Raw genomic sequence first — 13,997 nt, 5'->3', positions numbered from 1 at the left:
AGGTATTAAGTCTTCTTTGAATGTTTGGTAGAATTCTCCAGAGAAGCCGTCTGGTCCTGGACTCTTATTTTTGGGGAGGTTTTTGATTACCGTTACTATTTCCTTACTTGTGATTGGCCTATTCAGATTCTCCATTTCTTCCTGATTCAGTTTGGGGAGATTGTAGGAGTCTAGGAATTTGCCCATTTCTTCCAGGTTGTTCAACTTGTTGGCATATAGTTTTTCATGGTATTCTCTTATGATCTCTTGTATTACATTGGTATCTGTTGTGATTTCTCCTCTGTCATTCCTAATTTTATTAATTTGCGATTTCTCTCTTCTTTTCTTGGTGAGTCTGGCTAGGGGTTTGTCAATTTTGTTAATTCTTTCGAAGAACCAACTCTTTGTTTCATTGATCCTTTCTATTGTCTTTTTTGTTTCAATATCGTTTATTTCTGCTCTTATTTTTATTATTTCCCTCCTTCTACTGACTCTGGGCTTTGTTTGTTCTTCTTTTTCTAGTTCTGTTAGGTGTCGTTTGAGGTTGCTTATGTGAGCTTTTTCTTGTTTAGTGAGGTGAACCTGTATTGTGATGAATTTCCCTCTTAGGACTGCTTTTGCTGCATCCCAAATGATTTGGTATGTCGTGTTCTCATTTTCATTAGTCTCCAGATAAAATTTGATTTCTTCTTTAATTTCTTCAATGATCCATTGTTTGTTGAGAAGCGTGTTGTTTAGTCTCCACATTTTTGCACCTTTCTCTGCTTTTTTCTTGTAGTTGATTTCTAGTTTAATAGCATTATGATCAGAAAAGATGCTTGATATTATTTCAACTCTCTTGTATTTATTGATGTTTGCTTTGGTTCCCAAAATATGGTCAATCCTTGAGAATGTTCCATGTGCACTTGAGAAGAATGTGTAACCTGCTGTTTTTGGATGAAGTGTTCTATATATATCTATTAAGTCCATCTGGTCTAATTTTTCATTTAATTCTATTATTTCCTTGTTGATTTTCTGTCTGGATGTTCTGTCCATTGGTGTTAATGGTGTGTTGAGGTCCCCTACTATTATTGTATTGTTGTTGATGTCTTCTTTTAGTTCTATTAAGAGTTGCTTTACAAATTTTGGTGCTCCTGTGTTGGGTGCGTATATATTTATAAGTGTTATGTCTTCTTGGTGGAGAGTCCCTTTTATCATTATATACTGTCCCTCTTTATCTTTCTTTATCTGTTTTGCTTTGAAATCTACCTTGTCTGATATTAGTATAGCGATACCTGCTTTCTTTTGTTCATTATTAGCTTGGAGTATTGTTCTCCATCCCTTCACTCTGAGTCTGTGTTTGTCTTTGGGGCTGAGGTGTGCTTCCTGGAGGCAGCATATTGTTGGATCCATCCTTGTTCTTTGATCCATCCTGCCACTCTGTGTCTTTTGATTGGGGAGTTCAATCCATTTACATTTAGAGTGATTATTGAGATGTGGGGGCCTACCACTACCATTTTGTGTCTTTTTTTCCGGTTTTCTTCAATTTCCTTTGTTTCTCGTCCCTTGGTTTAATCTGTTCTGATGTAGAGCTGCTACTCTCTGTTGTTGTCCTTCTACTTATCTCCTCTGCTCTTGGTTTTGTAGCCCCTTTCCTTTTTTGGATTTTTCAGGAATGAGGGTTTTCCTGAAGATTTCCTGTAGAGGAGGTTTTGTGGCAATGAACTCCCTTAATTTTTGTTTATCTTGGAAAGTTTTTATTTCTCCATCGTATTTGAAGGATATTTTCGCTGGGTAGAGAATTCTCGGCTGTAGATTTTTGTCCTTCAGATTTTTGAATATATCATTCCACTCTCTTCTAGCCTGTAAAGTTTCTGCTGAGAAATCTGCTGATAGCCTGATGGGGGTTCCTTTGTAGGTTAGTTTCTTTTGCCTGTCTTTCCTTAGTATTTTCTCCTTGTCGTTGACTTTTGCTAGCTTCACTACTATATGCCGTGGAGTTGGTCTTCTTGCATTGATAAATTTTGGAGATCTATTGGCTTCTGTCACCTGAAGATCCATCTCTCTCACCAGATTTGGGAAGTTCTCAGCCATTATTTCTTTGAATAGGCTTTCTGCCCCTTTCTCCTTCTCTTCTCCCTCTGGTATACCTATAATCCTTACGTTGCATCTTCTAATTGTGTCTGATAATTCTCGGAGAGTTTCTTCATTTCTTTTTAGTCTTGCTTCTCTCTCATCCTCTGCCTGCAGCAATTCTATATTGCCATCTTCCAAATTGCTAATTCTTTCCTCCATATTATCGGCCCTACTGTTCAGAGCATCTAAATTTTTCTTAATCTCCTCTATTGTGTTCTTCATTTCCAATATTTCTGTTTGGTTCTTCTTTATCGTATCAAACTCTTTTGTGACATAGCTCCTGAACTCGTTGAGTTGTCGGTCAGAATTCTCTCTTAACTCATTGAGTATTTTAATGATGGCTGTTTTGAAGTCATCATCATTTAGGTTATATATCTCATTTTCTTTGGGATTGTTTTCTGTGTATTTGTTACTTTCTTTCTGTTCTGGAGATTTAATGTATTTTTTCATATTGCTTGATGTTGTTGATTTGTGCCTCCGCATGGAGATAGAGTTTAGTTGCTCCTTTCACTTGTTTCAGCTGCTGCGGTGGGGGAGCAGCTGTTTATACTGCACCAACCAGGAACCCTGTCTGCAGTTGCTAACTGGGCCTGGGCCCCTCCTCGTAGCCACAGTGGTCCTTTGGATTCCCTCCTCTGCCGTGGGGGCCGTTACAGGGGGGCTTCAGGCTGCTGGTGCCTACTGTTGCAGCCCACCTAGATGTGCTCCCTCCTTGGGGTCTGCAACGGTGCTATGGGCTTTTCCAGCGGCCAGGGGTGGGATCACTTATATTTGTTGCTCCGTTGCTGTCGGCACCCACAAAATCTCACTTGTCCTCTATGGGTCGCAGGAGAGCGATTGGCATCTTCTACAGTCTGTGGCTAGTTCACCTAGCTATGCTGCTTTTGCCCTCAGGTCTTCCAGCCTTGTGGCTGCCGGCTGGGTGCCTTCTACTGGTGCTGTGCAGAGGCTTTCCCTAAGGCTGCTGTGAGCCTGTAGGGTTTCCCCCTAGGCTACGGAGCTGGGTCTCTGGAACTCCCCCCAGCCCCAGTCCTCTCCAAGATCTCCGGCTATCCCTAGTCCCACGGGGTGGGCAACGGCAGCTGGGGGTCGCCCCTCCCTCTGGGATTCTCTCCAGGAATCTCCCGGAGCCTTGAATGCTGGGCGTGGCCCCTCTGCTAATGGCAGACAGAGAGTTTTGTCTGCTGCCTGGGCGGAACTCCGGAGCTTCCCCTCCGGGTCGCAGAGCCAGCCTTTGAAACTTTCCCCAGCCCCAGTCCTCTCCGAGATCTCTGGCAATCCCTACTCCCACGGGGTGGGCAATGGCAGCTGGGAGACCTCCGTACCCTCAGCGACTCTCTCTGGGACCCTCCGGGCACCGCGAACACCAGGCGGGGTCTCCCCGCCAATGGCGGGGAGAGACTCTCCCCACGGGCTCAGGTGTGCAACTCCAAAGTTTCCCTCTGCGTTTAGGAGTAATTGCGGGGGGTTTAGGTAGGGTTCTGGTCACCTGTTTCCACCGTCGCTCCTCTGTTGTGTGCTCGCTCCTGCCCTAGATGTGTGTAGATCCTCTGGGGGCGTCCGTTGGAAGAAAGCCACTTGCGGGTACTAGGCTGCTCGGTTGGGGTCGGAGAGTTTTCACCTATTTCCACATCCTCCCAGAGGAAAGTCCGTCTGCCTTCCGATGTATAGTCGCGTGGGTATCTCAGACGTCCTGAGATGCTGTCTGGATATCCTTTGTCAAGCGATAAGTGTCCAAATAATTGTAGACTCGAAGGGGGAGAGACAAAGAGGACTACTCACGGCGCCATCTTGGATCTTCCTCTCTAGTGTACTCTTTTTATTCCCTCTTCAATTCTTTTTCTCTGTATTTTTAAATTTAATTTCTTACTATTTACAAAGAGGATTTATATTAACACCCTAAATTTATAACAATCTAGATTGAATTAATTCCAAGGCAGCTTCAAATTGCGTACATTAACTCTGTTCCCATCCAAATTCATCCTCCTTTTTTGTTATGCCACAAATTACTTCCTTATATTTTGCATGACTAGTAACATATATTTATAGTAATTGTTTCATGCATTTTTCTTTTAGGTAATATAGAAAATAAAGAGAGGGTTTCATAATAGAGTACAATAATATTACCTTTTATATTTACCTACATAGCTATCCTTAACAAGAATTTTTGTTAATATGGCTTTGAATTATCATCTAGAGCCTTTTGGTTTCAACCTGAAAGCTGACTTTCTTTAGCATTTCTTATATGGCAGATCTATTAATGAGGAACCCTTTAGCTTGTTTATTTTGGGAATGTCTTAATTTCTCCTTCATTATAGAGGGATAGTTGTGCCAGAGATAGAATTGTTGTTTGGCATTTTTCCTTCCAGGAACTTAAATATATCTTTCCACCAATTTCTGATATCCATCATTTCTGAAGAAAAATCACCTGTTACTCTTATTGAGGATCCTTTGTACATAATCAGTTACTTCTCTCTTGATGCTTTAAATATTCTCTCTTTGTCTTTGTCTTTTAAAGTTTGGTTAAAAAATGCTTTGGTGTGGGTCTTTTTATGTTTATCCTTCTTGGATTTTGCTCAGCTTCTTTCATATGTAGATTCATATCTTTCATCAAATTTCTGAAGTTTTCAGCCATTCTTTCTTCAAATATTATTTTCTGTTCCTTTTCTCTCTATTCTCTGGGACTTGACTTTACAATATATGTTGATACACTTGATTGAGTTCCCTAGGTCCCTTAGGCTCTGTTCATTTTTCTTCATTCCTTTCTCTTTCTGACATTCAGACTGGATAACTTCTGTTGTCCTGTCTTCAGATTGTCTGTTTCTTTCTCAGACCAACTGAAGTCTGTAGTTGAAAGCTTATGGTGATTTTTTAAAAATTCAGGTATTGTACTTTTGAGCCCCAGAAATTCTATTTGATTCCTTTTTGTAATATTTCTCTTATTATTGAAATTCCCTAGTTGTTCATACAATTCATACACTTTTCTGATTTTCTTTGGTTCTTTGTTTGTGGTTTCCTTCAGCTCTTTGAGCTTATTTAAGACATTTACATTAACGTTTTTACCTAGTCAGTCTGGTGTCTAGGCTTTGTCAGGAATCATTTGTGTCAACTTTTTTTTTAGCTGTCAAAGGGGTATACTTACCCATTTCTTTGTATGCTTTGTAATCTTTTTGTTGTTATTGAGAACAGAGCATTTAATATATTGTAATGTGGTAACACTGGAAATACGATTTTTCCCTCTCCCATTAATTGCTGTTGTCACTTGATGAAGACTTCACTCTTCCATTTGTTTAGTAACTTTTCCAAATTATTTTTGCCAAGACTATTTTTCTCCTCTTGTGTGATCACTTGACCCTCTATTCAGTTATCTCCATAGTCAGGTAGTGACCTTATAGAGATTCTCTTAAACACTTGAACCTGAAAAGAAAAGAAAAGAAAAGAAAAGAAAAGAAAAGAAAAGAAAAGAAAAGAAAAAAGATGTCATTCTGTTTATCTCCTCAGTTAAAGCTGTTGGGGAAGTTACTTGAAACTGAGGAGATTGAAACAATGGCTATTCTCTGTGCCAGCCTCTCAGTGATCAAAACATACAACCCTGATTACTGAAGAACATGGTCCTATTGCCCACTCTGGAACCTGCACTAGGCTGCACTAGGAGCATGGTCCACACTCTCCAGAACTTTCTGTCCTGGAACTAGGTTATGAGGAATGTTAGCCACTATGTGAGATGTCAAATTTACCAGACTCTTTTATTTAGGTAGTCCACTGGATGCTGCAAGTGGTTAACTAGTCTCCAGAGTATCAAAATAGTTGCTAAGACAGTTTATGCATGGCAAATAGTTGTTTCAGTGGAGGGACTGATTCCCCGGAATGTCCTGTCTGCCATCTTTGTGATGTTACTCCAGTAATGCCATTATAACAATATTAAGTGTTTTTATCTATGACAAGGAAAGTTTTTCTATTTAGGTTTTCTTTAATTTCTTTCACCACTGTTTTGTATAGCTTAAAAATGATAGGCTATGTGCACATAATCACTGTATCTCCAAATCCACTTCAAGAAATGGAAATACTAATATTGTTGTATGAGTGCACTGCTCTTCTTACTGACTTTAGAGTAATTTTGAATTGACAGGCTTAAAACATTGTGTGAAGCCAATGTTACCAAGGGAGATGACTCTTTATCTAACATGTACACAGATTCAGAGGGTTTAGTCTGTCTTAATTGTGTTTATTACATAATAATAGACATGCCACTGGACCCCTGGAGATTGTAAGTGCATCATAAAATTAATGCTGGCTAGGGACATGTTTGCAGAAAACATTCTTTTTCGTATGTTAATTATCTGTTCTATTCAGTATTTCAAACTGCCCACTTACTGACATGTCATATCATTTCCTCAGTTCTAAACAAGCATTACTTGTTATTGCCCCTTGCTATCTCTCTCTCAGCTTGCAATTTATAAGAACACTATTCAATTAGTCTGGCATTTGCATTACCCCTTCTCTCTCTCTCCTTTTTCCCTTGTGGGCAGCGAAGGCCTCAACTCTCTGTCTTCAGGTTTGTCGTGCCTCCTCAATTTGTGTATTCCTTTTCATTCCTCCAGTTATTTCCTAGACTAAATTCCTATTGCATTGCATATGGAATGTTATAGTAGTGGCCCCATATTGTCTTTGTGAATCCATTCTCTTTGACTATAATTCATTTAAAGTTGAGCTGCCACAATAACTTTTGCAGAATTTCAACTTCATAGTGAATCTTCAGACAATATTGAGTTCATACAAGTTTTTAGCAAAGAAGAGAATTACAAAATCTCGATTCAGGCTTACAGCATTCTTCATGATATGTGCCTGATTTACCTATTTTCACTAATTAAGATTGTGTTTGTCTACAAATAATAGAAAACCTATTAACAATGGCTTTAACAACTAGTGGTTTTGTTTACCTCACTACAAGGAGTCTTGTGATGTGTCAGTGTAGGGATAGTGCAGTAGCCTTGAAACACCTGTAACCCTGAAACATGAGACCTTCCATTTTTCTTCACCTATGACTAGTATATAGATCTCACTTCATGATTAAATTCTCTTGTCCCAAGTAGATATCATCTCTACCTCCACCTTAAGGCTTTTGCTTTGTGTGAGAAGGAGGAAATTGACAAAGTGGCACCAAGAGGCTTCTCTTTATATCTCACTGGCAAGAACTATGCTGCATGGCTCACTTAGCTGCGAAAGAGGCTGATGAGTAGAACTTTTATGCAAGTGAAGGATTAGGCAGTAGAAAATGATGTTTGAGTCAGCTGATCTACAGTCTCTTGCCATACCATGCAATAGTATTTTCTAATGTTGCACCCTGCAGTTTACATGTTGGCTTAACTTTATAGCAATATGAGTTATTTTAGGTTAACTGTAAGTCTGGCAAATTAATTGCTCTAATAATTTTATCAAATCATCCCTAGGAAAAAGAAAATCAACAGTCAGAGTTTACTTTTGAAAACTTGACAATCACTGTGTCTGACTTGTTTGGAGCTGGGACAGAGACAACGAGCACCACCCTGAGATATGCTCTCCTCCTCCTACTGAAGCACCCAGAGGTCACAGGTATGACCAGCACGGTGGACAGGGTAAACTTCAGAAAACATGTTGGAAAGACAAGTGCATTCCATCTTGTTTTTCTTAGAGAAGCTTTATTATTTAAATATCTGTTTAACCAGCTTACTTTTTCCAAATTTAAAGAAGGCATAATAATGGGATATCTTCACATAATACAGGAGGATGACTGAGAAGAGTGAAGACATTGTGGACAGTAGCAAAAGCAATAAAGCAATATCTGGATTTCATGGGGGGTTATTTGTGGAAGGCACAGCCAGCATGTATTGGCCTGGGACTGCATATTGGTTTTGTTATGAAAAGACCACTTTGAGCAGCAGGTATATTCTTGCAGGTATATTTTCAGAATGAGATGTCTCCTCATTCTGAAAATACAGTGTTCTAGAACCAGAGTAGGAAAAATAGAGACTCACCTTATTGAAGCATAAGTGGAAATCGTAGAGATTTAGTGAGCCTGGCTGAGATAATTTCCACAGTCTAGGAAATGCTCTGAAAATTTAAATTCACAAGAAACGTGGTGCTATTCAGTCTTAAGATGAGTGTAAAGGAATTTTGTTATTCCAGAAATATGCTGCCAGAAAAGTGGTGTTTGCCAAAATAAGAATTTTGGGACGTCACTAATTTTACCTTTCATAAAGGACTTTATGTTAGAAATTTATCCTTAAAGAGTTATGGTTATGCATAGGAGCTTAGAGACATATGTTTTCTTGTCCTGTGTCAGAATCCCACTGAAATGACCCTAAACTGTTGCAAATGAGAATTAGTCTTTTACAGTTGGACAAGAGGAAGTCAGGAGACAGCCAATAAGTCTTAAACAAACTTATGAAACACTGACAGCATTGTGAGAGTGAAAATGAACTCAGTAGAGAGGGTAAAATTGTAACCTAAATGTTAGAAGAGGAAGCTATATAATGAGGAAAAGTCATTTGTGCCCCTACACCCCTGTAAGTTTCAGTATTTGGAAGTACCAAGTGTCAAAGAAGATAGGGGGAGAAATAGGCTGAAAAAGGTAGCTCTCTCTCCCTAGGACCCTTCAACAAGTCCTTTTATCAGGTAATTGTTTTTCCCCAACAGGATGAGGGAGGTTTGCTCTAGAGAAAATGAAGCTAAGAGGCCCTCCACTCAGGGACACTGAGCAGTGACAGGGAAATACTGAGCTGTAGCGTTGAAGAGAAAGGTTAGGTAAGAATTTACTTCTTGAATTCAGAGAGTCTTAGCTCCTTTCTCCATCCTGCTTCCTGAAATTCAGTAGCCAGATAAAAAACTCCAGCAAGTGAACAGCTTTGGAGAAAAAATCTTCGTATTTTGCAATGCAGGTAGAAAATTCTCTTGACATGTATAACCGAGTAAATGAAATAAAAACATCCACCCAAGACATAGGGTCATGAAATTTCAGAACACTAGGATTAAAGAGAAAATCATAAAAACTTTTGGAGAGATATATCAGGTCATATATAAGGGTAGGATTCAGAACAGTATCAGAATTTTCAAGAGCAACTATCATATTGTGTATTAATAAAAAGAGGGTATATTCAGGGGGCCAGCCCAGTGACATTGTGGTTAAGTTTGTGTGCTCTGTTTGGTGGCCTGGGGTTTGCAGGTTCAGATCCCAGGCGCAGACCTAGCACTGCTCCTCAAGCCGTGCTGTGGCAACATCCCACATAAAATAGAGTAAGACTGGCACAGATGTTAGCTCAGCAACAATCTTCCCCAAGCAAAAAGAGGAAGACTGGCTACAGATCTTCCTCACAAAAAAAAGAGGGTGTTTTCAGACCGGCATGTTTGACAAAATTTTTACTCCCTCTTTCCCCTTTCTTATCCAAATGTGGAAAGTCATGTCAGAGAAAGTCATAGGCTCAAGGAATCAGGGGAACTCATGCAGGAGAATGAAAGTGTCAAGGAGGTTGCCAGACACCAGGCCTAGAAAATATCCATTTCAAAATGGATTAGGTGGATAAAGCAGATGTGAGGGGAGATTCCAAGAACAAAAGAGAAGTGATGAATTACCTGAGACAACCTAGTAATAGAGACATTATTGTTAGGAGTTTGAAACACCTACCTCGGTATTTGGAAATTCTAAATCAAGATATAGAAAATAACATATTGAACTAAAGAGAGATGGGTAAGTCCAAGAAAGTACCCAAAATGAAACATAATCTTAGTTGTTTTAAATTATTTTTTTAGCATTGTTTATGTAGTTAGAATGATATTAAGATGAATATTCTAACAGCCAAAAATTGTGGTCTAAATGTATTAGGGGAAATGGAGTAAGGGGAATTGTGTATGTCTGTGCATATTTTGTATGAGGTGGGGATGGAGGAGTAAATTCTCACCTCCCATTCCAGGAAAATTCCTATTTTTCTTTCTGCAAGGACTTTAATTTCTTGACTTAATTATGTTCTATTTATATTTTGAAACATTCCATCAATTGTTTGTATTATGTATGCAGATATATATCTATGTATAGGTGATCTTAAGCTTAGCTTGTAGGAGAGTTTTATGTATCTATATTATAGTAATTATCTCTCTATGTGTAGGTGTATTTCTGGGCATATAACAGATGTTTATAATGATGTTTATAATGATGTTGGGATACCATCCTATTCCTTCATATATCCCTGAATTGACATACAAATGTGGCATGCATTTTTCTTTTTTTTCATGAGCCTTACTTGTGTCTTATCAGCTAAAGCCCAGGAAGAGATTGATCGTGTGATTGGCAGACACCGAAGCCCCTGCATGCAGGACAGGAGCCACATGCCCTATATGGATGCCGTGATACATGAGGTCCAGAGATACATTGACCTCATCCCCACCAACCTGCCCCATGCAGTGACCCGTGACGTTAAATTCAGAAACTACCTCATCCCCAAGGTAACATTTGTTTCTCTTATACTGACCTTAGTTTGCGTGAAGTTCTTATTTTCAAAGTATGGATCCAATCTTGAATGAATACAAAATGAGAGAAGCACCAAAATCATATGCATGGCAACTTGATAGACTTTCTGTTGCTTCTTGTTAGATTATAAAGCTTTATAACAGGTTTTGAGAGCTATCAGTGTAAGTCTTCCAAGTTCGTTCTGCTTCTTCAGTATTATTTGCCTTAGCTGTTTACATTTCCCAATGAATGTTTACTATCAGTTTGTCAATTTACCAAAACACTCTGCTGGAATTTTTATCAAGGTGAGAGATCAATTTGGAAAACTTAAAATCATGACACATTGAATGTTTCATTTAATAGGTATGGTATATGAACCCAATTTTAATTTTCTCGATAATTGTTTTTCAGTACATTGGCTTGCAGGTCTTTTGTTTGTTTTTTCCTAGGTACTTATTATTGTTGTTATAAATTTTTAAAATGCATTTTCCATTTCTCTTATCTGGTATATGGAAACATAATCTATTTTACCATTTTGAGGACCTTATATGTAGCAAACTTGCTAAGTTTCAGATCATTGCCAATAATTAGTCTCTAGATTAATTTGCAGTTTCTGCATTCATTATCCTGCTATCTAGATTAATATCCTTGTTTCATCCTTGTTACATTTCTGATCTGCATGAGAGTGGAGATTTAACATCTTACTATTGAGAATGATGTTTTATGTATATTTTGGTAGATATTCTTTATCAGATTAGGAAATTTACCCTCTTGTCTTTTATGATTTTTTTGGTCATGAATGTGTATACAATTTTTTCATATCAATTCTCTGCATCTATTAGTATGATTGCATGCATTAGTCTCACTTTTTGCACTAAATATACATATTATAAGTATATACACAGAGCTGGATTTGATTTGCTACATTTTGTTGAGGGCTTCTGCATTTATATTTATGAGAAATTTTTTGTCTACAATTTTTCTTCCTCAAAATTTTCTTGTCAGATTTCTGATATCAAGGTAATGCTGCCCTTACAAAATACGTGAGAAATGTTCCCTCATGTGGGTTTGCTTTTATTGTCTTCCCTTCTTTTTTTGTCTTTGAAAGGCCTAATATCTTTTGGTTAAATACCAATTATTATGTACAGAAAAAATGCAGAGTTTCAGATGATATTTGTCTTCTTCCAGAAAGAGTTTATCCCTCTCTTACCAGGCAGTCAGAATGATGTAAGTCTCTTGTTTTGATTAAAATTTGGACATTGACACAGACTAAAATTAATTTTAGGTGTTCGCTTACCTCTCTGAGGTTCTCCCAACTATGGAATCTGGAGACAAATTTTCATCTTAGCAGATTTCCAATGCTTTCTAACACATCATTTCTGTATATATTCAGACTATTCAGTTGATATGCTACAAGCTATTCGTGTTCACTTGAAGCCAGGACATATTAGTATTACATTGAAAAAATAGTATAACAAATTTGTTTTCTGTTTGGGAAAGAAAGCAGTGAGATTGGCAAGGCTGCAGGTACTAATGCCAATCTTTGCAGGAGACAGAATTGATGATTTTACCAAGAGGTGATGGGGCCTGCCTCAATGATCATAGACTCAGTACAAGGGTTAGGACTTCAAGTCCACTCTTTTTTCAACAAAGAACGCAGTGAGGAGAAGACTTTTCTTTTTTAATATTAGCGTATGAGGATAATAAATTATCAAACTTGTTTCCCCTGCTATTTCGAAGTAAATTGGAAACAATGGACTAAGAATCAGAATGGGATTGCCTATCTCTCCCAACCACTACATCGGATTTGGGAATGACCATTCCCTTCTGCATGGGACATGCCAGCACAGAAATATGCAACACTGGGTGGCAGATTCTACCTTCTTACCAACCAAATAAGTGATTTCTTCTAAAAGAGGCTGGAGGCACTGAGCTATGTGGAGATAATGGTCTAAAACAGGTGTTGGTGAACTTTTTCTGTAATGGGCCAGAGTGTAAATATTTTAGACTGTCTGGGTCTTGAAGTGTCTGATGAAGCATTCAACTCTGCCACTGTAGCATGGAAGCAGTCATAGAGCAAATATAAACAAATGAGAATGGCTATATCCTAATTTTTGTGGAAGTTGAAATTTAGATTTCATGTAATTTTCATGTAGCAAAGTTTTATTGTTCCTTGATTTTTTCAATTTACAATGCTTAACTCATGGGCTCTATAAAAACAGGTGGTAGGCTGGATTTCCACATGGGTTGTTGTCAATGTCTGTTATAAGGCAATCTGTCTAATAGAAAACTTGGAAATGATGTGAGGTTGATTTGTGCTTTTATTTTGGTCCTATCTAAAGAATATTTCCAAGCACAGAATCTCAAAGATTTACCCTTATTTATTTCTAAAACTTTATAGTTTTAGTGCTTATATTTAGGTCATTGATCCATTCAGGTAAATTTTTACAACAGTGTGAAGTAATGGTTATGGCTCCTTTTACTTTATCCAATTTTTTGAGCAACATTTGACGAAAATATTTTTGCTTTTGTAACTTTCATTTTTGCTTTTGTATCTTAGGGAAAAAATTTTTGCATATTACTTGTTTAAAAGAATGCAAGGGAATAATTTTAAAAATAGAATTATAGACCTCTTATATCATAAACTTAGGGGATAGAATTTTCCCCCAACTTTTCATTAAAAGTTTTTAAAACCCAAATCATTAAAAACATGTGCATATATATGTGATATATGAATTTGTGTATATATTTACTTTTACATCCAATTATCTGTCACCTATTTATTTGTCAACACCTCAGTACTTCAGTAAGTATATCCTATTAACAGCGTTTTTGAATAGAGAACAATAATAGCATTCACACTTAAGAGTTATCATTCATACAATAATGTCATTTAATGTACAACGAAATGTAAATTTTCTCGTTTTCTAGAATATCCTCTATAGCTTTTTTATCTCTGCAATTCAGTATCCAGTCAAGAAACAAGAACATAATTTGGTTATCTTTTCTTTTTAGTCTCCTGTTAGGAATTACCTTTGCTCTGTTTGTTTTCTTTGAGTACATATAACTTTGTTAAGAGTCCAGCCAAGAAGTCATGTAAAATATTCCTCAGGCTGGTATTGTGTGATTGTTTTCTAGAGATTAGATTCCAGTTACGATTTTGGCAAGAGAACTACATAAGTGCTTTTATGTCCTTCTGAAAGTCGTTGGGGAGGTGAGGGAACATAATGTCCCTTATCTTGTTATTGGTTACATTGTGTTTCTCATGTACTAAATTGGTATCTGCCAGAACTCTCCATTACAGAAGTTCTGTTTTTGGCATTTAATTAATAAAAATCTATGGCATGGTACTTCAGGACTTTGTGAACATCATGCTTCCCAATCATTCCCCCAACAGTTTTATCATTAATTGATAAAACTTGCC

At 37.7% G+C, this 13,997-nt stretch overlaps 1 protein-coding gene across 2 annotated transcripts in view; it reads left to right on the top strand.

The window, feature by feature from the left end:
* The window catches only part of LOC106846096 (cytochrome P450 2C19-like), a 79,408-nt gene that overhangs the window by 56,432 nt on the left and 8,979 nt on the right, over positions 1-13,997 (top strand). For both annotated transcript variants that reach the window (XM_014864675.3, XM_014864674.3), the window contains exons 6-7: positions 7,545-7,686; positions 10,382-10,569. In XM_014864675.3, coding sequence (XP_014720161.1) covers positions 7,545-7,686; positions 10,382-10,569 — 330 coding nt within the window. The remainder of the gene's footprint in view (positions 1-7,544; positions 7,687-10,381; positions 10,570-13,997) is intronic.

Source organism: Equus asinus, chromosome 2 (genome assembly GCF_041296235.1).
Source record: "Equus asinus isolate D_3611 breed Donkey chromosome 2, EquAss-T2T_v2, whole genome shotgun sequence".
NCBI classification, from domain to species: Eukaryota; Metazoa; Chordata; class Mammalia; order Perissodactyla; family Equidae; genus Equus; species Equus asinus.
Note: the sequence above shows the minus strand (reverse complement) of the source record. Positions and strands in the feature narration are given on the sequence as shown.